The 25,326-nt window shown below is 38.7% G+C and overlaps 1 protein-coding gene across 6 annotated transcripts in view; it reads right to left on the reverse strand.

Moving 5' to 3' along the window:
• Positions 1–25,326, reverse strand: part of CNOT1 (CCR4-NOT transcription complex subunit 1) — a 101,656-nt gene that overhangs the window by 48,943 nt on the left and 27,387 nt on the right. For all 6 annotated transcript variants that reach the window (XM_060000560.1, XM_060000557.1, XM_060000561.1 and 3 more), the window contains exons 3-12: positions 10,764–10,871; positions 10,092–10,190; positions 9,667–9,735; positions 9,524–9,578; positions 8,817–9,020; positions 7,717–7,885; positions 5,760–5,886; positions 5,501–5,611; positions 1,514–1,684; positions 962–1,089 (exon numbers count right to left, since the gene is read on the reverse strand). In XM_060000560.1, coding sequence (XP_059856543.1) covers positions 962–1,089; positions 1,514–1,684; positions 5,501–5,611; positions 5,760–5,886; positions 7,717–7,885; positions 8,817–9,020; positions 9,524–9,578; positions 9,667–9,735; positions 10,092–10,190; positions 10,764–10,871 — 1,241 coding nt within the window. The remainder of the gene's footprint in view (positions 1–961; positions 1,090–1,513; positions 1,685–5,500; positions 5,612–5,759; positions 5,887–7,716; positions 7,886–8,816; positions 9,021–9,523; positions 9,579–9,666; positions 9,736–10,091; positions 10,191–10,763; positions 10,872–25,326) is intronic.

The raw sequence follows: 25,326 nt of genomic DNA on the forward strand, positions 1-25,326 counted from the left end.
AGAGGCCTTTATCTGTTAAAATAAAATGAAGACATACTGCCGTACACATTAGACTTAACAGGAGAAAAAAAAAAAAACTATCCTGTACATCCAATGTTGGCTAGCACCTGGGGAAAGGACACACTTCAGAAAAAACCACTGCTTTGGTCAATCTTTCAGAACAGGGATCAGCAAACTACATCCACAAGCCAAATCTCACCAACTGCCTATTTTTGTAAATACTGTTTTGTTGGAACAGAGCCACACCCATATTTACATTGTGCTACAATTAAAGAGTTAAGTAGTTGCTACAGAGACCATCTGGCTTGTAAAGCCCTTTACAGGAAGTTTACCATCCTTTGTTTATAAGATGTGTCCCAGGGGAGTATGGTTGGAAAAAATGGAAGAAACATTATAAAGTAGATGTCTTTGGGGACCAATCCAGTCCATGCCCACTCTGCACAGCTGTGGGTTTATTATAACAGTGATGGAAGTGCTTTTACCATCTTTATCTCACATCCCCAGAGAGGAGTTAGTTCCAGAAGAAACCAACTGAGCCAGTCAGATTCTCCAGCAGAAATTTTGAATTGAAACTCAGAGAAATAGATAATTCAGCTTAAAGTTTTAGATTTCATCCACTGGCCATTTTGAGCCACTTAAAAAGAAAGCAAGCAAGCAAATCTACAGAGAGAAGAAAGGGATTTAACATTAAGGGAGAAGTAAAAACCTTCTAACATTTGATTGTTACAGAAACTATACAATGGCAGACATTACAAGAGGAAAGATGTATCTAGTGATAAGGAGACTAAATATAGATTTTCATCCACCAACACCCTACTTTATAAAAATTTAGGGTAAGTAGGCTTACTAAAAATACTGTTTCGTTTAAACCTTTTAACTACGTAGTTGGCTCACTATTAATCTTGTAATTCAAAAAAGTATAAGTGACCCTTTCAAGAAAAGCTAGATGAAGAGTGTTTACCATGTGGCAATTTCTCGATTGTCATCCTCTGGTGGTGCTTTCAGAATATCAGTGGCAACAGTATGACATGGGTAGTCGGCAAAACAGAAGATCTCTGGATTTATAAGGGAATGCTGAATGAAGGAGAGCTGGAACAAGAGAAAAAAGTCCTTACTACCATAAATGAGTGTGAATGTTATAAAAATGTGAAACATTTTCACTAGGCTAATCTCAACCTTAATTCTCATTCATCAGAATGAAATTTCCCTTTAAAATCTTAATTATGCGATCTTTCAAAACCACAGACAAGTCAGACAAATGAAAGGTGCATGGTGAGGTGACCCTGGAGACAAACATCATTAAACTATTGGGAAAACAGTTTGATTGCTACACTTCAGCTGAGTCTGACTGGTACTAAACTATAATAATGTTCCTTCAAAATTTATCAGTCTCTGCTTTTCTGAGCAATGCCAAACAAATTCTACATTAAAAGAATATTTTAATCAATGGATAGACGGCACTATCTAAGCCATGATTCTTTGCCTCTTCTATAGCTAAACATCATTCACTTACCTGGCCTTCTGCATGTTTCCAAGGTCTGTATATGAGGTCTACAGGGAACACTTCCATACCCAGACCCCTCTGAATGCCATACACTACATTATGAAGTCCTTTACTGTCACGAATTTGAAATCCAGGATGGTCCAGTTCGTAAGTTACTTCCTTGAAATTCAAACTTGGGTTCTAAAAAAGAAAAGCATTTCAAAGTTTAATGAAAAGGGACTTCCCTGGTGATGCAGTGGTTAAGAACCCGCCTGCCAATGCAGGTGACACAGGTTCGATCTCTGGTCCAGGAAGATCCCACATGCTGTGGAGCAACTAAGCCCATACACCACAATTACTGAGCCCACGTGCAGCAACTACTGAAGCCTGCGCGGCTAGAGCCTGTGCTCCGCAACAAGAGAAGCCACCGTGAACGAGAAGCCCGCGCACCGCAACAAAGAGTAGCCCCCACTCTCTGAAACTAGAGAAAGCCCACGCACAGCAACGAAGAACCAACGTAGCCAAAAAAAAGTTTAATGAACAAAAGTGTTTGATTGCTTTATCCAAAGAGCCATATTAAATCTGAAGTTCAATCAAGATGGTCTAATTATAGACTCAAAGTCATCTAAATCTTTCTGGCATTTCCAAAGAGACTTGGAAAGGTAAATTCTTAATATTCAAAATAAACTGGCTCTACCAGCAAGCTACTCCAAGTTACCTTTCAGTTCACAACATACTCGTGAATACGTGAGTACATAAAGGGGAAATCTCTTCCCCTACTTTAGTCCAACGAACACTCCCATCCCAATATGGCAAACAGATAACACTTCACTTAGTGCCTCATCTTTATAGTAAGATTCCACTACCTTGGAACAAAGCTACAAAGATAAATCAATTATCCCAAATATCAATCTTAATTAACAAGGACTTCCCAGGTGGTGCAGTGGTTAAGAATCCTCCGGCCAATGCAGGGGACATGGGGGTTTGATCCCTGGTCCGGGGATCCCACATGCCGCGGAGCAACTAAGCCCGTGCGCCACAACTACTGAGCCTGTGCTCTAGAGCCCACGAGCCACAACTACTGAGCCCACGTGCCACAACTACTGAAGCCCGCGCCTAGAGCCTGTGCTCCACAACAAGAGAAGACACCGCAATGAGAAGCCCGTGCACCGCAATGAAGAGTAGCCCCTGCTCGCCGCAACTAGAGAAAGCCCGTGCGCAGCAATGAAGACTCAATGCAGCCAAAAATAAATGAATAAATTTATTTAAAAAAAAAAACTTAATTAACTAAAGATCTCCCCTAAAAGCATCCCAATGTATGCATCAGGAAAAGTGGTCTAGATTCTTTATGTCAAAATGACTAAAAATTCCATTCAAAAATGTTTTATGAAAAGGTATTCATAAAAGCAGTATGAGATTCCTTAAAGAAACACAAAGCAAAGGAAACACATTTAGAGAAGATAATTTACCAAACACTCTGCACCAAGCAATAAGAATATTTTGTGCTTGGGACTTCCCGGGCGGTCCAGTGGTTAAGACCCTGTGCTCCCGATGCCGGGGGCACAAGTTCGATCCCTGGTCGGGGAACTAAAACCCCGCATGCTGCACAGCGTGGCCAAAAAGAAAAGGGGGAAAGAAAAAACAGAAGAATATTTTGTGCTTGAAAGAAGAAAAGGCTGCGCACACTTCATAATTAAATCTCCAACCAAAGCGTTATGTCCAGTTTAGTTTTGCTCTAAGGTGACACCTTTCAATCCATAAAGACTTTAATGCTTGCTTTGTATATGGTACAAAGAATAAACGTCAGTTGGGGTATTCACTCTAAGACAACAATGGCATTCAGAGGTAACATTTTTTTCTTTCTAAAATTTGTTTCAAGGACTGGCTGTGACAGAATAAAACCATAAATATACTATTAAACAGCATTATCCTAGAGAGAGTTAAGTTTGGTAAATCCACAGGCGTGCCCCTATGGTTTCCTCCTCCCATCCTTGGAAGTAAATCAGAAAAATTATTAACCCAATGTGTATCTGAAATTGTCCTCTGTTCCCTTTCTACAAAAAATTGTACAGAAACTCAAATATACGAGAAAAAGGAAGAAGAAAAGAGATTACTAATTCAACTATTCAAATCCACAGTGAAGGCGTTCAATTTATAGCCTTTGCACTCTCTGAAATCAAAACATAGGTTCAGATAACATGGAAAACTGTCCTTGTCTGCAATTTTTTTAAAAAAGAGTTTTTCAATAGTGCAATAAAGTACAAAGATGAAACTGAGGGAAAAGCATGTTTTCGTATTTGCAAGACAACCACAGGTTAAAAACAAATCAGTAGGGCTTCCCTGGTGGCGCAGTGGTTGACAGTCCACCTGCTGATGCAGGGGACACAGGTTCGCGCCCCGGTCCGGGAAGATCCCACGTGCCGCGGAGTGGCTGGGCCCGTGAGCCATGGCCACTGAGCCTGCGCGTCCAGAGCCTGTGTTCCGCAACAGGAGAGGCCACAACAGTGAGAGGCCCACGTACTGCAAAAAAAAAAAAAAAGAGTCCGCCTGCCAATGCAGGGGACACGGGTTTGAGCCCTGGTCCGGGAAGATCCCACATGCCACAGAGCAACTAAGCCCATGCGCCACAACTACTGAAGCCCGCACGCCTAGAGTTCGTGCTCTGCAACAAGAGAAGCCACAGCAGTGCGAAGCCTGTGCACCGCAAGGAAGAGTAGCCCCTGCTTGCTGCAACTAGAGAAAGCCCGTGCGAAGCAACGAAGACAAAAATAAATTAATTACTTTTTTAAAAATTAAAAAAGAAAAAAACCAAACCAATTAGTAACTGGTTATCCTTAAGTGCTAAAACTGTGGTTTTATTTTGCTTTTCTTCCTTTTCACTCTCTAAGTTTTCTGCCATGATCACGTGTTATTTTTTCCCCTCCTCTATTACTAAAGAGTAGGTCTGAACACCATAAACCCATCTACTATTAAGAAAAATAAAAAGAAAACCCACTGATGCTGTTAGTAATAAGGTCACACAGAGAACAGTATGATTCCCTGTTACTCAATTTTACTTATAAGCTACAAATGTAGGAAACTAAAAATGAGAAATAGGATAGACAAATGACCTGACACCTTATCAAGAATGTTAGGGAAGTATTTATTTGTAGTCTTTAGTGTTACATTTTGTTCCTTGACATTTTATGAACAAGACTGAAAACATTACATCTTGATCTTGACTCCACTGTTCTCTCACTGACTAAATTTCATCACTCCCTTTTAATAACTAGAAGTTTCACTTTTTTATATTTTATTTTAACAGTTCAATATTTTAGGAGAGGTACGTTGTTTATTTGGGGACCAATTATTTAGTCTGTGGATATTTCAGAAGTGGAAGTAGTAAGATAAGTATGGCTTTTTTTATCCCTATAATAATATCCCATAAAGAAGGTTGGCAGGGTTTTTGTTGCACCTTCCAGAAAAATTTCAGAAGACTTTCTTTCTCCTCAGTAATTCCTCATACAATCATTACTTTGTAACATATTCATCCTCCCCAAAAAACCACACACTAACAACCTACCAAACCACCTCAGCAGTGCTACTCAGAATTGCATAGCAACAATTCATTATGAACAAAGCTAGAGTTTGATTGCATACTATTTTCAGTACATAACTATCTCAGACCCTTCATTACTTTTTTTTTTTTTTTTTCCGGTACGCAGGCCTGTCACTGTTGTGGCCTCTCCCGCTGCGGAGCACAGGCTCCGGACGCGCAGGCTCAGTGGCCATGGCTCACAGGCCCAGCCGCTCCGCGGCATGTGGGATCTTCCCGGACCGGGGCATGAACCCGTGTCCCCTGCATCGGTAGGCGGACTCTCAACCACTGCGCCACCAGGGAAGCCTGCTTCATTACTTTTGAAGTCAGAAATTATAAAACACTGCAGTTCTCATTCAGCTAGGCATTTTATTCATTAAAATTTTCTTTCTTTGGGCTATATCGTACTAACATCATAAATATATAACATGTGTACTCACCAGTTCTTTGAGAACATCAATCAAGACTTCTACATTCCATGTGTGTGCCTGTGCTCCATCACTTTTATCTTTTCCATCACTCCAGATCCCACTGCCAGGAGCAGAGATACTCTGTAGAATTAAAATCTGAATTAAACAAAGCCAACTACTCAATGTGTTCAGCTCTGGTTGGTAGAACAATCATACTGTAATTTAATAAATAAAATAAAGAGGGCAGGACATTAATTCACTTTGTAAAATAGTTTATTTCCACACCTACCTGTAATGGAATTCCATCTGTTAATCCTGAATGAGTTCGAGCCATCATTCCCAAAACCCTTGCAACCTGGGCAGCTGTGACCTCCCGAACACCAAACTGCATGATTATATTGCGACATTCTTCAATACTGAAACAGAAATTTAACTTCAAAAAATGGTACCCTCACTCTTGCACTGCTGGTGGGAATGTGAATTGGTTCAGCCACTATGGAGAACAGTATGGAGGTTCCTTAAAAAACTACAAATAGAACTACCATATGACCCAGCAATCCCACTACTGGGCATATACCCTGAGAAAACCGAAATTCAAAAAGAGTCATGTACCAAAATGTTCATTGCAGCTCTATTTACAATAGCCCGGAGATGGAAACAACCTAAGTGCCCATCATCGGATGAATGGATAAAGAAGATGTGGCACATATATACAATGGAATATTACTCAGCCATAGAAAGAAACGAAATTGAGCTATTTGTAATGAGGTGGATAGACCTAGAGTCTGTCATACAGAGTGAAGTAAGTCAGAAAGAAAAAGACAAATACCGTATGCTAACACATATATATGGAATTTAAGAAAAAAAAAATGTCATGAAGAACCTAGAGGTAAGGCAGGAATAAAGACGCAGACCTCCTAGAGAACGGACTTGAGGTTATGGGGAGGGGGAAGGGTGAGCTGTGACAGGGCGAGAGAGAGTCATGGACATATACACACTAACAAACGTAGTAAGGTAGATAGCTAGTGGGAAGCAGCCGCATGGCACAGGGATATTGGCTCGGTGCTTTGTGACAGCCTGGAGGGGTGGGATAGGGAGGGTGGGAGGGAGGGAGACGCAAGAGGGAAGATATATGGGAACATAAGTTTATGTATGACTGATTCACTTTGTTATAAAGCAGAAACTAACACACCATTGTAAAGCAATTATACCCCAATAAAGATGTTAAAAAAAAAAAAATGGTACCCTCAATACCAAGGTTAAGAAACACTCATATAAAACACTCATATAAAACGAGTGAAGTCGCTAGAGTTTTACTAACATAGAGAGTAATAAGCTTCATTTCTTGTTACTTTCACATAGCTAGGAGTGTAAAATCCACCTACTTAAGGAAATAGAAAACGTTTAAAATACCGATGGAAGAAGCAAATATGAGTTAACAGTAGTATCTACAAAGAGACATAAAATTATGTCAATATTCGGTATAAATCAAGTTATTCTTTAAAATACTGATAACTCAAGAGTTATTCTGATATGTACAAAGTCCTGAAAATGTATTTTAACTTTTTCACTTTGCATCAACAAAAGTTTTATGCCAGGCACATTTATACACACACAAGAAATACACTTTCAAACATAAGCGGAAATGTGGTTTGTATGAGTTTTAAAAACATTAAATGTTACACTTAAAGTCAAAGCAAAGCACATTAATGCCCTTAATAACATATTCTCAGAAAAATATTAACAATCCACTATATCACAGTCCTATGTGCTACCATTAGGGTGAAACAATTTCCTTTTATGCCCCTGGCAGGTGAGGAAAATAAGTGAGAGGCAGGGTATGAAAAAGGCAGAAAAGGAAGACTGTAGAAATCAAGGTACAGCAAGGAAATTGAGGGTGCGGGCAGGGAAGAGCATATTAGACATGATGGATGGGAAATGATGCAAGTTCCATGAACACTTGCCTCAATGCCCTCCCTCTCAAAAGCTAAAACTGCCTACCATGGCGACTAGGCTAGGAACCTCTGATCCTTAAATTTGAGAAACTAGGGAGGATGGAGAGATGGAAATTTAGCCATGAGAACATTTATAGCTGCCACCAAAACTAATATGTGGAAGATTAAATTTAGAAGCAAAATTCTTGAGGCAAAGATAATACATTAAGGAATCTTTAGGAACTTGCTTTAAAGAATTACATTGTGCTTTTCACAAGAGTAATCAGAAGTTTAAAATGTCTGACTACCAACCTTGCACAAAAGCCATAGCCCACTTCTTGCATGAAGTCAGCCAAAGAGCTCTCCATCATGGTTTTAGCTACCCCTCCAGAATCAGGCAGGATTCTGTCCATTAGGATGTCCCGTTTTTCAGGGTATAAAAGTGGTGCAAGCACCACGGGACAGCGTTCCTGGGGAAAATCTGAAGAAGGAAAAAGATAATTATAACTGCTATATTGATTAATAACAAACTATCCTCTTTTACTCTTCAAAAGCCTCTCAAACCTGAGTTTTCACAAGTCCATATTCAAACCAAAGTTATTCAGTTTTTCCAATCCAGCTAGCCTAGCCCAAGTTATGACTTCAACCCCAATTCTAAAATTTGAATGTTCTTATGTCACAAAAAATGGTCATAAGTATATTTTTAATTTTTTTATTAGGATCCCATTATCTATTGCACCCTAAATATTACTTTAAAATTTCACAAAAGGGCTATCAATTCCCATGCAAGGAAGACATCAGAAATAATTGGTACATCAGTCTCTCTCTATTTCACTGACAAGTGGAAAACGTCCTATTACTGAGAAAGTTAATGAAGTTTAAATTAAACTATATCAATGTTAAGAAGTAAACAATAATAAGAGTGAAACTGGATAGTGGTTAGTCCACTATAAAAGATTTGTTTTAAACACTCTCTCTAAAAAAAGGATCAGAGGAAGGAGGATGGCAACAACAGAACCAGGAGTTATCTTAGCATAACAATGCCAACAGCCAAGAGGTAAAGTGGATATATGATAGTGATTGACATTTTAAACTAAAGAGAGCATGTCACAAATACTGTAGTCTCTGTCTCCCTAAAAGGGAAAAATCTGACCACGTGGAAATATACCAAGTCTGAAATGAGATTGTACTTAGACAACAATATTGCTGGTAAGTGCTCTTCATTTTATACCTTGTCTATAATGAGGCTTTTATCATTTTCATATTTTAAATTATAAAATACTCTCTTCCTTGAAAGATTACGAAGTTAACAGAAAAGTAAATCACTGCCTTCATTTGTATTCTACAATCCTTTGTAATGTGTGTTCATCCAAAGAAATCATCTTTTGTAGGCTACAGACACTCCTTTTTACCTCTGCGCAGCGTCTTAAGAAAAGCGTCTATCTGTTCCTGTCCAACTCCAAAGGCTCCCTTCTGCCCAAAGAGGAGATGGGAGAGGAGGAGGTGTAGGACTTCTATTGCTATATCCTGGAAGCCACCTTCTTGATTTCCACTGACGTCTGCGTCAATGTAAGAACGCAGAAGATCTGGAAGCTTCTGTTTGATAAACTGGGCAGCTAGAAATGAGATAAATAAAAAACCACAAGTTATTTTTGCACCACGATGGGTAAGAAGTCACATATCATCAAAATACAGGTGATCATCATTCTCATTCACCAACTCACCCTTCACCCTCTAATGTTTTTACAGCTCTAGCTGGTAGGCATAAAAATAAAAGACCAGTTACCAGGGACTTGGCGGTGGGGGGCAGGGGCAGGAGGAGGAGAGGGAATGGAGAATTTTTGGATGGGTACAGAGTTTCAGTTTTGCAAGACAAAGAAGTTCCAGACATCCATTATACAACAATGTGAATATAGTTAACACTACTGAATTATACACTTGAAAATGGTTACGAAGGTAAATTTTATGTTTTTACCATACGTACATATACATACATACATAAAAGAGACCAAAAGAAAATAATCTTACTCTCTAAACTATGGAGGCTCAAGACTCAGAAGCCCACAGGTTTTAAAGACTCTAACTTCACTATAGGATCTTTAGGGAAAAGGAAACTTACCAAAACCTCTGAGATCTGAGCTGGAAGAATTCAAGAGGGCAAGGCCAAAAATTACCTGAAACAAGAAGGGTTAGATTGACCAAAGAGTCAAATAGTTGTTTTATTTCTAATTTTGCCTACATCTCTTTTCTTAAATCACTTACCTCTTGTACTTTGCTTAACTTGAGAACTTTACTCAGCTGGGCAAATAAGTGGGGTGCAGGCTTTAAACTCTGAAATAAACCAAACTTTATTTTAAAATAAGAACATACAATTTTCAAAAAGTTTATAAAAGCATCTGTTTACCCAATTATGGTGCTACATAGGAGTGACAATTCTGTAGTGCTGCTACCAACAGCTGTGGAACTGTGTTCTGACAAGCTTAAGCCTTCACATGATCTGGTTTTATTAAGATTCTAATTATTATCAAACCACCTTGACTTTGTTAGAAAGCTATAAAAACTCCAAAGAAAGTATCTGAAATTTTTATTTACAATATGATATTATGAAGCCAAGGATTAAGGCCTTTTTAGAAAACCTAATAAAAGATCACATTCTTAGGACCACTAAAGATAAAAGGAATACCAACCTTCTGATAGTGCAATGGATTATCAATGGCATAGGACAGCGTGGAGATAAAATTTGGCTTCGTAATCAGTGACGCACACTCCTGAATCAGAAACTGAGTCTTTAAAAATAACAAATGAATTTTCATTAGCACTAACAGTCATCTTCTTGCACAAATAGAAGCAGCATTGCTCAGAACATTAAAGGGTAATCTGATACTGTACACTGTTTCTACATCAGCTCTTTAAAAATCCTATTGAAACTACCAAAGTCTATTAGCAACAGGTGTTAAACCAAAACCTCTACAGAAGAAAGTCCACTGACAAGATAACTATAAGGAGTAATATCATGACAAACTGTTCCCAGAATGAGAATCAAACCATAGAAACTCAAACTAGGTGAAGAGATCCTCTCTCTGCCTTACTTACTTCTCAAGCTGGACTTCCCCACAGTCCTGCTTCCTTCAGGCAGGTCTGATTCCCAGCTCTCTAAACCTGAACTAAGTAGCTGTAATGGTCTGCAGTCAGGCAGGAGAAGAGAAGGACAAGAAAAGGAAAAGTCCCACTGCCTTTCAGCCATTCAGCTAAGATTATTTTTGGATCCTTTATGTGTTTGCTACACAGCTATGCCCAAAATGCAATTCATGGAACAATTAGATCTAAGTGAATATATATACTATGTAAGCCCCAAATACCTGATGAAAATCTTTGCCACTGCTTTTACCATCGCCACTGAAATCCACATGCGAAAATAGGCAGCGTAATAAATGCCTGTCTGCCTCAGGACCGTGCCGATTCACAATCTAAAAAGACCAAAAATATGAGTTTGCTAAGAGTGACTTTTCTTTTTTAAAAAAAATTCATCTCTAGGACAACATCCCAAATTACATTAATTGTTCATTTTGGAACAAGAGTTCTAGGAATTATTGAGATGGAGGTGCCAACATTTTATAATTAAATATTTTTTAAGTGTTTCCTACAGGCACTAGCAGGAAAGAGAGAAGAAGAAAAACTACCAGTAATTAGCCCCATGTAACAGTGTGCTCTGACCAACCTCTACACCAAAAACACCAAACAACAGCACAAATGACATGTTTAAGTTGTAAGGCGACAATTTTATAACTGGACTCATGAGAGCATCACTTTTCTATCCATTGTTGTTTTTAACCCCTAAAAAGTATAACCTGAAATCTAACATAACTGTGACTCTCTGTAATAGCCTATAGGGCAAGGCCCTAAAGGAACTGGTCTGATATCAGTACTGGCCCTGAGCTTCTTGCTGTTCCTCAAATTTACCAATGTTTGTACTTGCTCTTCCCTCTAACTAGAAAACTCTAGATATCTACATGCGGTTTGTTCTCTCACTTCCTTTAGGTTTCTGCTCTAAAGCCACCTCATCAGTCAGAGGTTTCCTAACTACCATCCCTAAAATAGCAACATGAACTGCCCCACCATCACCGCTCATCCTGCTTTACTTTTCTCCACAGTACTTAGCACCACCCGATAATTTCTGTTTATTGTCTATGTCTCACTCGACTGTAAGTTGCATGAGAAAAGGGAATTTATGTAGTTGTGTTCACTTCACATTTAGGTCAGGAAAAGAGCTTATTTAGCACAATGTATGTGCAGAGTAATCATTTGCTTATTAAATGCCACATTAAAATTTTATAATAGTAAATATTTAACTACCTACTTTGGCCTAAACATGTGACTGGGCTTCCTTGGTTTAATCTTTAACAACTCTGCCAAAAATTACTCCCATTTTATAGATGAGAAAGTGGACACTTCAAACAAACTCCATGAGCCTAAAATCCAATAGTCTATGAGTTAGGAGTCTGGTATTCATAGTCCAACTCCAAAGTCCATACTCTTTCTACTGTATCATAATTATGTCACAGCCAGCTAAGTTAACTTATTTCAGTTTCAGTTTTCCCCATCCAGAACATGTGAGAGTTAAGTAAGACCAAGCTTTACACTGCCTCAGACATCTTAAAGTTAAAATCTATATAATCATAGGTTATTTTTTCCTATCCCCTGGAACCCTGAAGACATTATCTTAAAGAGCTAATTCAAATTAATTAAGAAGAATTACCTATGCTCCAACCAACCAGACCTCTCCCTTGAAAGAACAAGAATAACTGGCTTAACAAACATTTGTTGAGTACATGCTAGATACCATTCAAGGTATAGCAAATATAACAGCAGAGGAGACCAATGTGTTCCACAGCTCTCATGAAGTAGAAAAGTACAGGCAAACAATTTCTGATAATATTAACTCATGAAGAAAACAGGGTTATATGATATTGACAGGACGGTGGGGGGGGGGTATACCTCAGAGAGGCCATCCCTAAAGACGTAACATGTAAACTGAGACTTAAAATATTTAGGCGACAACCAAAGATACAATGAAGGAAGAGCATTTGAGACAGAAGGTAAACAATACATAAAGGATTTTAGTAACAGAAAAAAGGCCAGCAGGAGTCAGGGAACCAGATCATGGTTAATCAGCGTACTGACTTAATTGGTACTTTTTTTTTTTTAAAGAAGATGTTGGGGGTAGGAGTTTATTAATTAATTAATTTATTTTTGCTGTGTTGGGTCTTCGTTTCTGTGCGAGGGCTTTCTCTAGTTGTGGCAAGCGGGGGCCACTCGTCATCACGGTGCACGGGCCTCTCACTATCGCAGCCTCTCTTTCTGCGGAGCACAGGCTCCAGACGTGCAAGCTCAGTAGTTGTGGCTCACAGGCCTAGTTGCTCTGCAGCATGTGGGATCCTCCCAGACCAGGGCTCGAACCCGTGTCCCTTGCATTAGCAGGCAGATTCTCAACCACTGCGCCACCAGGGAAGCCCTTAACTGGCACTCTTACACCAACGTAAAAGATGGAAAGACAGGGCTTTCCTGGTGGCGCAGTGTTTGAGAGTCCGCCTGCCAATGCAGGGGACACGAGTTCGTGCCTCGGTCCGGGAAGATCCCACATGCCACAGAGCGGCTGGGCCCGAGCCATGGCCGCTGAGACTGCGCTCCGCAACGGGAGAGGCCACAGCAGTGAGAGGCCCACGTACCACAAAAAAAAAAAAAAAAAAAAAAAAAACAAAGGAAAGACATTCCAAGAGACTGTCACTGGCCACTGAAACCCCAGAAATTTTTGTTTTAATTAGGATCACCGAATTTAATGAATATCCCTTATCCTTAGCATTTATTTCTGTAACAATTTATAATTTTAAAATTGCTTTTACAACAACTCAATCTTCACAACAACCCTAAGAAGTATATACATATAATACATATAATACACCATGTTATTACAGACAAGGTTTGTTTTGTTTTCTTTTTTTAATCAAGATTGCAAAGACTAAAGACAAATGTCATATAATTTGCTGGATAAGTGGTAGAATCAGAAAGTGTGTTTTATGGCTGCTAAGTGAATGAAATATTCCTCCTGTGATACCATGCTACCCTTCTCTAGGAGCAACTGTTTTCTTTTAAAACTAAAGTGGTATTTTAAAAACATGATCTTGGGTTGCAAAGATGCTGAAATAAGATTTCATTGATCCCATAAGATTAAGCCTTACACATTTTCCCTTAGGTTCAAACCATTACACCCACTGGGCAGGGCAGACTAGCAAAATCAACAACCTTTTAGTGAAGTTAACTACACCTTACAATTTGATAGCAAAATCTTTGGCTATTAAAAATAAAGTAACTTTATCAAAGGCATTCATTCTACAATACTTTTGTAAAAATCTGATTTGTGGCTAGAGTAACATATTCTCATCTAAGAGTCACATATTAAGAGGAACACTAAAAAATAGTGCATCCACGATGGATGGTAGAGATTCAGAAAATCATGCAGAATGGTTGGGGAAATGGGGCACTATTTGGCCTAGAGAGCACACATAAGGGAAGAATAAAGACTTAATTATGTGAAGGGTACTTGAATATTAAATCCTCACAAAAAGAGTCCCAAACAGTTTATTTTAGCTTGTTATAAAGATACTCCTAATAAGGTTGTCCACAAATGGTAATGAGTAAATGAAGTAGTCAACTAACTTCCACAGTCAGAAACATCAAAAATCCCTACCTCTATTAATACTTTAAAAGTCATTCTTTGGGTAGAATACTGATAAAGCAGCAATTATCTGAGGAATTGTAATCAACCCCAGCTCCTAAAAACAGCTTAGAAAAAAACCCACATTGGGACTTCCCTGGTGGTGCAGTAGTTAAGACTTGGCTTCCAGTTCAGGCGGCACGGGTTCAATCCCTGGTTGGGGAACTAAGATCCTGGTGCAGCCAAAAAAACCCCGAACAAACAGGAGAAAACAAACCACATCTATAGAGATTTTCACATAAAAACAAGATTTATATAAAGAAAACTACTAAATCTAGCCTAACAGATGACCTCAGAGGCCCAAGATTCTATATAATTACAAAGTACCAGATTTTTAAAATTTAAATTGAAGACAGTAACTCACTACATTACAATGATTATAGGAATTGGAATAATTGGATTGTACGTAAACATACATATACTCCACCACACAAATAACGTAGGATCTTCATATTTCTTAAACTTGTTATACATATTCTAACCATTAAAAATAGTCATTCCAGGGCTTCCCTGTTGGCGCAGTGGTTGAGAGTCCGCCTGCCGATGCAGGGGACATGGGTTCGTGCCCTGGTCCGGGAAGATCCCACATGCCACGGAGCGGCTGGGCCCATGAGCCATGGCTGCTGAGCCTGTGCGTCCGGAGCTCCGCAACGGGAGAGGCCACAACAGTGAGAGCCCGCGTACAGCAAAAAAAAAAAAAAAAAAAAAAAAAAAAAAAAGGCATTCCAGGTTTTTACTGTATTATCTGTATGAATGCTTTGGGTTACCTTATAAAAAATAGTGTACCTATTCAAAAGTTTAACATACTGAAAAGACCATGAAAAATTTTTGCAGTAAACATAAAGGGTTACTTTTAACACAAAAGGCACAGAACTGTCAAACTCCTAAGTAAAAGATGGTGGAACGAAGAGCCCTTTTTTCCTATTCTAGCCTCTCATATATTATTTTTCTTCTAGCCTCTCATATGAAAAAACAAAAATCCATTTTCAACAAAACATTCACATAAGAAGTGGTCCAGAGAGATATGTCAGATAGCTTATTCTCAGTACCTCAAATGACGGGCTAAATGCAGCTTTCTATTTGGGACTGATAAATCCAGAAATAAAAATGTTTAGGACTGATGAATGTCCCAAAACACACATAGTTATCCTTTGTTCAAGTGATGAATCTGGAGCACAGATGAGCCATGAAAGAAGACTGTCCATTTAGAGACCCAGATCTATATATGGAAATTAGAAAATGGCAAAGGAGACAGAGCTGAGGGAACCAAGCTCAAGATGCTACTTTTAATGTCTGTAAGCAAACCATCGAGTTAAAGGAGAATCCTGGAGAAGCAGAATAACAAAGAAGAAGAGGTAACCATTACCAAACCTGGATACAGAACATGGCAGACTACCCCAACACACTTCCCCACCCTCAAGCATCCCCAAGATGGTTTATATGTGAGTAAATAATGTGTTGATTCAAAGACAAGCAAAAATTCAAAGACTCAGCCTGGAACCTATTTGAAGAAACTGTAAAACAGAGCAAAGAAACAAACAAGACAGGTGAAGAACATACTTTGAAAAGACTTACCCCCCACCCAGAAAAAAAATTTTTTTAATTTAAAAGAAACAAAAGACTTACACAAACAAACAGAAGAGTTCAGACAAATAGTATTCCATATCCTTGAAGAGATTATAGGAGCTGTTTTTGTTTTTTAAAAGGGAAGTCCTCAAAAAGGTAAAACAAAACATTAGGTTCAAGTACAACATAACAGAAGGAAATGAAAGCAAACTTTTGGCACTTAAGAAAGCAAAACTCTTACAGAAAAAATAACTTAATAATCAATATATAATATCTCAATCCACAAGAAATGAAAAGAAAAACATTCAAAGAAAACAACAAAAATATCCCTGAAATAAACATTTGAGTTGGAAGAATGAAAGGTATACCATAGCACAAGAAAGGCTGATGCAGAATAATCAATACTACAGCATACACTCGAAGTTAATAAACTCTAATGAAAAGGAAATTCAGGGACTTCCCTGGTGGCGCAGTGGTTAAGAATCCGCCTGCCAATGCAGGGGACACAGGTTCGAGCCCTGGTCCAGGAAGATCGCACATGCCACGGAGCAACTAAGCCCATGCGCCACAACTACTGAAGCTCGCGCGCCTAGAGCCCGTGCTCCACAACAAGAGAAGCCACCGCAATGAAAAGCCTGTGCACAGTAATGAAGAGTAGCCCCCACTCTCCACAACTAGATAAAGCCCGTGCGCAGCAACAAAGACCCAACACAGCCAAATAAATAATTTTTTTTTAAAAAAAGGAAATTCATAGGGATATTGAGGTTAGGAATAGATGCTGGCAGGAAAAGTTAGTCACCTAAAATGCATGAGGGAGGAGAGAGACAAGGGAAGATAGGCAGCTTTTGGTAACTGATGCTGTTGAAAGAATAATGGGGAACAGTATTTGCAAAACTAGGGGGAATATATATATCTACTGATAACTGGACTTCCAATAAAAACAAGAAAGATATTCTCAAGCATGAAAGAACTCAGGTAACGGCACCTGAGTTCCAAATGAAACAAATCTTCTGACAATGATGTATGGTCAAAAAAAATGTATGAAAATAAAAGATATTTTCAGGAATATAAAAACTGCAGTAAAAGAACAGGCTGCAAGTACTCAATCCATTTCAATATATAATACATTTTTAACAAGACTAAGCAATTCTTTAAAAAATTTTTTTTAAACTGAAGTATAGTTAATTTACAATGTTGTGTTAGTTTCAAGTGTACAGCAAAGTGATTCAGTTACATATGTTTATCTTTTTCAGATTCTTTTTTATTATAGGCTATTATAAGATATTGAGTATAGTTCCCTGTGCTATACAGGTCCTTGTTATTTACCTATTTTATATAATAGTAGGGTGTATTTATTAATCCCGAACTCCTAATTTATCTCCCCCTTCCCTCCACTATCCCCTTTGGTAACCGTGAGTTTGTTTTCGATCTCTGTGAGTCTCTTTCTGTTTCGTAAATTAGTTCATTTGTATCATTTTTGTAGATTCCACAAATAAGTGATTTCATATATTTGTCTTTCTCTTATTAATGTATCTCTAAGTCCATCCATGTTCCTGCAAATGTCATTTTTTCATTCTTTCATTCTTTTTTATGGCTAATTTTCCACTGTGTGTACACACACACACACACACACACACACACACATCTTCTTTATCCATTCATCTCTCAATGGACATTTAGGTTGCTTCCATGTCTTGGGTATTGTAATAGTGCTGCTATGAACACTGGGCGTGCATGTATCTTTTCTAATTAAGAGTTTTCTGCCAATATATGCCCTGGAGTGGGATTGCAGGATCATATGGTAACTCTGTTTTTAGCTTTTCAAGTAACCTCCATAGTGTTCTCCATAGTGGCTGCACCAATTTACATTCCCACCAGCAGTGTAGGAGGGTTCCTTTTTCTCCACACCCTCTCCAGCATTTAGTATTTGTAGACTTATTTTTAATAATGGCCATTCTGACTGGTGTGAGGTGATACCTCATTGCATAAACTACTCTTTTAATAACAGTCATTTTATAGATTTGACTTGGGAAATAAACGTTTTACATGGTATCAAGCAAAATTAGATTACTATTAAAAGTACTTTGTAAATATTGAAAATAATATGAAAACAATGAACCCAAACTCCATATCCAGTTGGTGGTGTGGCATAACTATTCCAAGAAGAACCATTTTAAATGACTTTAAAACAGTAACTTGATTTTACATCTCTAGTGAGATATACCTTAAAAGCTCCCCCACCAACCCCACCAAAAAATGGTAAACTACTTTCCATAATCACAGTGCTGTTAAGTAGAGTCACAGATAATCTGAGACTCTTGACTGTGGAGTGTGGAATAAAACAAATGACTCTTCATTACTGAAAACAGGAATTTTCTGCACTGGAAGTAAGGAGAGACAGATTTTAGGTAATGAATTGAAATAAAAATCCCTTGGTCCTAAAATTAAACTGGAAGTATTAGTATGAAATCATGGTGTATTTTCTCCTTAGCTTTGTCCACTGAAAGGCCTAATAATGGCCAACTGAGTAGCAGTAAACAATATAAGTGTTGAAATAACTTTCTAGGCCCAAAATGGAGTGTTCCTCCCCTTGGTGTAACATCAGCAAACCAAAACTTAGATAACTCTGGAGCCCCCGTAAATGTTTCGCTTGACCAGAAACACAGTATATTCAGTCAGCCAATTCCCAAACACCAAGCTGATTCTGGGTGCTCTAACCGCTATCTAACCCCTAACAAGGTTGACTATGTGGTCCCAGCCAATCATATATTTTCTATTTGTCTTTTCTTTATTCTTTTTTTTTTGGCCGTGCCAGGCAGCATGTGGAATCTTAGTTTCCTGACCAGGGCTCAAACCCGTGCCCCTTGCGTTGGGAGCATGGAGTTTTAACTACTGGACCACCAGCAAAGTCTCTGTTCTTTATTCTTTACCCTATAAAAGGTTCTTGTCTTCTGCCCATTTTGCAGTTCTCTGAAGTAAGACTGTCCATTTCATGAAATGTTAAATAAAGTTTGTTTGTATCACCTAAATGGTCTTAATCATTTATTTACACAAGAGTCGGTAATCTCTAAATACCATTTCCCAGTAAAATAAAACCAAGACCTCTTAGAGAAATTGCTAATTTTCCAGGTCTGAAGCAAGAAACATACGAGTCTGGAATATTTCAGTTTCCAAGTTTCTGGAATCACAACAAAGACAACAAATAAGAATACAGTCAAAAGGACTCAGAAGCCAACATGAGTAAGTTTACACTGGCCAAAGAGGATAATGCATGAATATCAATAATACTTTCAGTGAATTCAAACACATCAAATATGTTAAAAATACATGAGTTCCTAATATTAAAAAACTCATTTATTGGTCATATTTGGAGGATGCTAGGAAACAAGTCATTTTGAAAACCGGCAAATAGAGAGAGAGAATCAAGCCCTTCCTATATAAACTGTACTTCGGGCAACCAGATAGTTACAGTTGGTAAGGGCAAGTTTCCCTTTACAGAACTATTTCAACTAATAAAAAACGTCTAACAACTAGAATGTCACCACTTTCCAATCCCTAACAAATCAATGAATCCAGGCAATGAACAAAACCTGCTAAAAATAACAAAAATAGAGATGACTAGACATTATGAACCTCCTAATAAAAGTATACACCACCACCTGTAAAACTGTCCTAAGGGAGAAAAAACCTTAATCTGATTAAGCTCCCAAATTTAATTACCAATTTACAGGAAATACAACAGTCAGAAGAACATGTAAAATACCATGCTGGGAATGTAATCAGCAATATTCAGACTGTGGGTAACTACAGGACAACCTGATTTCTTTAACAAAATAACTGCAAGAAAAATAGAAGGAGAGAAAACCCAGATTTTAAAAGAGATTTAGTAAGGGCCAATGCAACAAACAGACTGGGGAAAGGGGTGGGGGGGTGGTTCTAACTCAAGTTAACTTTAAAATTTTTTTTATGAAGCAAACTGAGGAAATGTGAATGTTAACTAGATATTTGATGTTTAAGAATTATTTTGCTGGGGGATGGGGTGTGGGGGAGGATTGGGAGTTTGGGATTAGCAGGTGCAAACTATTATACAGAATGGATAAACAGCAACATCCTCCTATATAGTACAGGGAACTATATTCAGTGTCCTGTAATAAACCATAATGGAAAAGAATATGAAAAATATACATATGTATAACTGAATCACTCTGCTGTACACCAGAAACACATTGTAAATCAAATATACTTCAATACAATTTTTTTTAAAAGAATTACTGTGCTTTTTTTACAAAAAGATGTGACAGGGCTTCCCTGGCAGCGCAGTGGTTGAGAGTCTGCCTGCTAATGCAGGGGACACGGGTTCAAGCCCTGGTCTGGGAGGATCCCACATGCCGCGGAGCGGCTGGGCCTGTGAGCCACGACTGCTGAGCCTGCGCGTCTGGAGCCTGTGCTCCGCGGCAGGAGAGGCCCGCGCACCGCGATGAAGAGTGGCCCCCCGCTTGCCACAACTAGGGAAAGCCCTCGCACAGAAATGAAGACCCAACACAGCCAAAAGTAAATAAATAAATTTAAAAAAAAAAGATGTGATAACAGTATTGAGGTTAGGTTTATATAAATAGATGAAATTATAACTGGGATCTGCTTTAAAACAACCGAGGACAATGGGTTAGATGAAACAAGATTGGTCATGACTTCAAATGAAGGTAGATGATAGATTCATGGGGGCTATATTATACTACTCGTGTGAGTAGCATAAATAAATTTTACTTACTTAATTTTAATATAAATTTTACTTATTTAATAAATTTTAATTTTTAACTTTTACATATGAAATAAATTTGAAATTTTAATAAAATGTTTTAACATTATATTTACAGAGACTATCATTTAAAGAACAGTATAAAATATTTTTATAAGCTACTTTTTTTTTTTTTTTCGGTACACGGGCCTCTCACTGTTGTGGCCTCTCCCATTGCGGAGCACAGGCTCCGGACGACGCGCAGGCTCAGCGGCCACGACTCATGGGCCCACCCGCTCCGCGGCATGTGGGATCTTCCCAGACCGGGGCACGAACCTGTGTCCCCTGCATCGGCAGGCGGACTCTCAACCACTGCGCCACCAGGGAAGCCCTATAAGCTACTTTTAATGCAAAGACAAAAAATACCCAGAAGTGTTAAAAAGCTGAGTAGAAAAACCAGAGTTGATTTTATTTTTTTCTATATTTTACTTACATAATTTCTGTAATAATGACAACAAATATTTTTAAAGAAAAGAACAACTATAGGAGTTACTCTCTAAAGCAGGGGTCCCCAAGCCCTGGGCCTCAAACAAGCAGCCGCACAGCGGGAGGTGAGCGGTGGTGAGCAGTGGGCAAGGAGCAAAGCTTCATCTGCACTCCCCATCGCTCGCATTACAAGCCTGAACCATCACCATCTCCCTCCCGCATCCCCGCCCATTTTTTCCAGGAAACTGATCAATGGTGCTAAAAAGGTTGGGGACGCTGCTCTAAAGAACATCATAAAATCCTGACTGAGGGGGCAAATTAAATTTTAAACTTGTTTTTTCACCTATAAAATGGTAATATTAACTAGCTCATTGTTCATGTTTAGGGAACTCATACATCTAATAAATAAACATTCCTTCTTCCTACTAGTCAGTAGGAGAAATAACAAAGGGAACACAATCCTAGCCAACCTATTAGTCTAAGCCCCAAAAAGTATGGCACTGAAATATATCAGGCATCTAAGAAGTGCAATAAGCCTTTACATATCACCAAAGGAAATCAAGACAGAGTCAAGAACTAGAACCCTGCTCCCATCCCAGTTCTAAATTCCTAATCATTCTAAAAGTAAAAGAGAGGCGACTATCTGCAAGGGTAGCACTGAGGACACACTTGTCTAAAGAATATCTGTAACACTGAAAACCTCAGCCATAGGCTGAAACCCAGCATTGTAACATTTACCTTCAAAATTAATTACTTACTCATTTATTCCTTCTTTCATTCCAATTGCATTTGAACACTTACTAAATGTTAGGTTTAAGAGACATAAACTAAAGGATAGTCCCACACCATGAGGTCTTGGGAGTAGTCTTGGGATCAAACCAATTAAAATATAGTATTAAATTGACCAGATCACACAGAGCCTTGCTGGGGTAAATTCAGACAGTGCCACCATATTTCCCACTTCAAGTTAAAGTTGCAGGTGCCCCAGCAATCAGCTCCTTCAGTGTCTGTCTAAGCTGCAATCATACTACCCAAGGGAACAAGCCCTCCTGAGGGAGCCCTCACACAATAACAACAGGGATATGAAGGCCTAGCCATTTGGGCCCCCTATGGGACAACTCTGATACCCATCCCAGAATTCCCCATGGAGTTGATGAAGATTTCCACTGTAGTTCTCCTCCTGTCCAATTCTGTTTCCAACCAGTCCTCCTTCTCCTACAGGTGTTGAAACCTTATAAATAACCTGCATTCCAAAATGTTTCATATCTGCTTCCAAAAGAACAGCAATAGAGGCCCAGTTTAGGAATATGAGCTTTAAATTGAGTGGGACAGAGACACACAAAAGATTTTAAAGTGGCAAAGAGACTATTAGATATACATTTTAGAAAGGCCACTCTGACAAAAAGCGGAAGATGTTTTAGAGTAGGGGCTGTCAGGGCATCAAACTTGGGACTAGATGACCTTCCAATCCAGAGTCTCTAATTTCCTTCTACTTCTTTGTCTTCCATGAACAATTACAAAGAGATTCAACATAGGAATGTTGTGGGTTCCAATCTCACATCTGCCACTTTCAGGCAGAGTACCAGTGGGCAAAAATATTTAATGTCTTTGAACCTTAGTGTAAAATGGAACAATACTACCCACTACCCATCCTGCATGACTGTGACAACAATGTGAGAACTGACATAAAATCACATTAACAATACTGGAACACTGTAAATGCTTGAATGGTTGCTATGACGAGAGAACTGACCGTACACAGAATTACTGAACTGACAGAATGTTTAGCATTTTTCACTCAACACTGTAAGATCAATCCATGTTGTTCCACAAAATAGTCTCACTGCTTCTTAGTATACCTTGTTGATGGACACTCAGTTGTTTCCAACTTTGGGCTATCACAATACATGTTTTTTTGATCAATGTATATATGCATTTCTGTTCGTTACACACAGAGAAACAGAACTGCTGGGTCATAAGTGATATGTTCAACAACTAAAACAGCTTCTGAGATGCTAGTATCAATTTTCTTAATCTGCATGGTTATTAATAGCTATGTTCACTTTATGAAAATTCATCTGCACACTTACGATTTATGAATTGTTTGGTATATACATTTTAATTCAATAAAAAGTTGATTAGGAGTTACTCAGTTTTCCTCAGTCTCTCCCATGTATACGTTATTAAATCTTTGAAAAAAAAGCTCACACACACACAAAAAGAGTATGTGACACACAGCAGATGTTTAAATAGTAGCTGCATGAAACTGTAAGGTCACATTCAGACCAACACAGCTTTCAGAATGAGCCTAAGGAATTAATCCAAATAAAGGAAAAGGAGGGTAAGTCTTCACTGGCAAGGTGGTATTGGATTTGGTTCTTGAAAGAACAGAATTCCAAGAAAAGCATTTAAAACTGGACTTACAGTAGGGCCCTGAAACTTTTTACTGAGGAGCTTTGACTTTGTTCAGTAGTAAGAGGACCACTGAAGGTATTAGAACAATGAACTTAAGCACTATAATTTGTTAAAGCAGCATCAAATGTAATAAACTCCATAAGCATACACACCTGCTTTTTCAATGTACCAGAGAAACAGTGCTACATGTAAAGAAAAAAATCAAACAGAAATATATAATTCTAAGAATTGAGCTTTTCCATTAGAGAGAAGAGTTGCCCAAGCTTGAGTTTCTAGGAATCTATCCTACAAACATACTGACAGATATATGCATGCAAGAAATAACCTTGTAACAACACTGTCAATAGCAAAAAAAAAAAAAAAATTTTACATAACCTAAATGTGCATCAATAGTGAAGTAAATTCTATATGATTCATCCATACCATGGTTTACTATGCACCCTTAAAAGAATGAAGCTTTTTGTGTACGGATAAGGAATCATTTCCAGGATAAACTAGTTAACTAAACGAATTAAATAAATCAAGATGCAGAACAGCTTATACTGTATGTCACCATATGAAAAGGGATGGGAAATATTTCCCTATTTTCCATATGCAAATATCTTTGTAAGGACAGTTAAGAAATAGCTAGTATCAGTTGCTTATGGGTAGGAGAAATGGGTAGCTAGAGTAATCAGGTTAATATACTATCTAGTTTTTTAAATTTATTTATTTTTGGCTGCGCTGGGTCTTTGTTGCTGCACGCAGGCTTTCTCTAGTTGCAGCGAGCGGGGGCTACTCTTCATTGTAGTGTGCGGGCTTCTCATTGTGGTGGCTTCTCCTGTTGCGGACCACGGGCTCTAGGCTCACAGGGTTCAGCAGTTGTGGCATGAGGGCTCAGTAGTTGTGGCTCGCGGGCTTAGTTGTTCTGCGGCATGTGGGATCTTCCTGGACCAGGGCTCAAACCCATGTCCCCTGCACTGGTCAGGGAAGTCCCACTATATTATCTATTTTAAAAATAAAATTAGGGCTTCTCTGGTGGCAGGGGGGTACTTCCCTGGTGGTCCAGTAGGTAAGAATCCACCTTCCAATGCAGGGGATGCGGGTTCAATCTCTGGTCGGGGAACTAAGATCCCACATGCCCTGGGGCAATTAAGCCCACATGCCACAACTAGAGAGCCCAAGTGCCGCAACTACTGAGCCCATGTGCTCTGGAGCCGCAACTAAGACCTGACGCAGCCAAATAAACAATAGAAAATTTAAAAAAGATTGTGGGGGTACAAACTGAAATTTCTCCAAAGATATACAAATAAGCACATGAAAAGGTGCTCAGCATCATTAACTCTAAATCAAAACTACAATGGGATACCAGTTCACACCCACTAGAATGGCTAAAAGCAAAGACACACAGTAACAAGTATTAGTGAGGATCAAGAAAAACTAGAGCCTTCATACACTGCTCCTAGAAGTGAAAAGTGATACAGTGTTCTGGAAAACAGTCTAGCAGTTCTTTAGAAAGTCAGAGTTACCATGTGACCCAGCAATTCCATTTTTTGGTAAATATCCTCAAACTTTAAAATAAACATCCACCCAAAACTTGTAAATGAATGTTGACAGCCACAATATTCACAACAGCCAAAAGGTGGAACCAAACCTAAATATCTAAATGCATGCTCCAACATGGATCAACCTTGAAAACTTATGCTAGTGAAAGAAGGCAGAAACAAAAGGCCTCATATGGTATGATTCCATTTATATGAAATGTCCAGAAAGGCAAATCCATGGAAGCACAAAGTAGGTTAGTGGTTACCAGGGGCTGGAGGGAAGAAGAAATGGAAAGCAACTGCTAATGGATTCAGGTGTTTCTTTTAGGGGTGATGAAAACATTCTGGAGTTAGATGGTGACAGCTGAACAACCTTGTGAAAGCTCTCTTTTATATATTAAACTGAAATCACTTGAAATAAGGAG

The sequence above is a fragment of the Delphinus delphis genome, chromosome 20 (genome assembly GCF_949987515.2).
Source record: "Delphinus delphis chromosome 20, mDelDel1.2, whole genome shotgun sequence".
In the NCBI taxonomy this organism is placed as follows: Eukaryota; Metazoa; Chordata; class Mammalia; order Artiodactyla; family Delphinidae; genus Delphinus; species Delphinus delphis.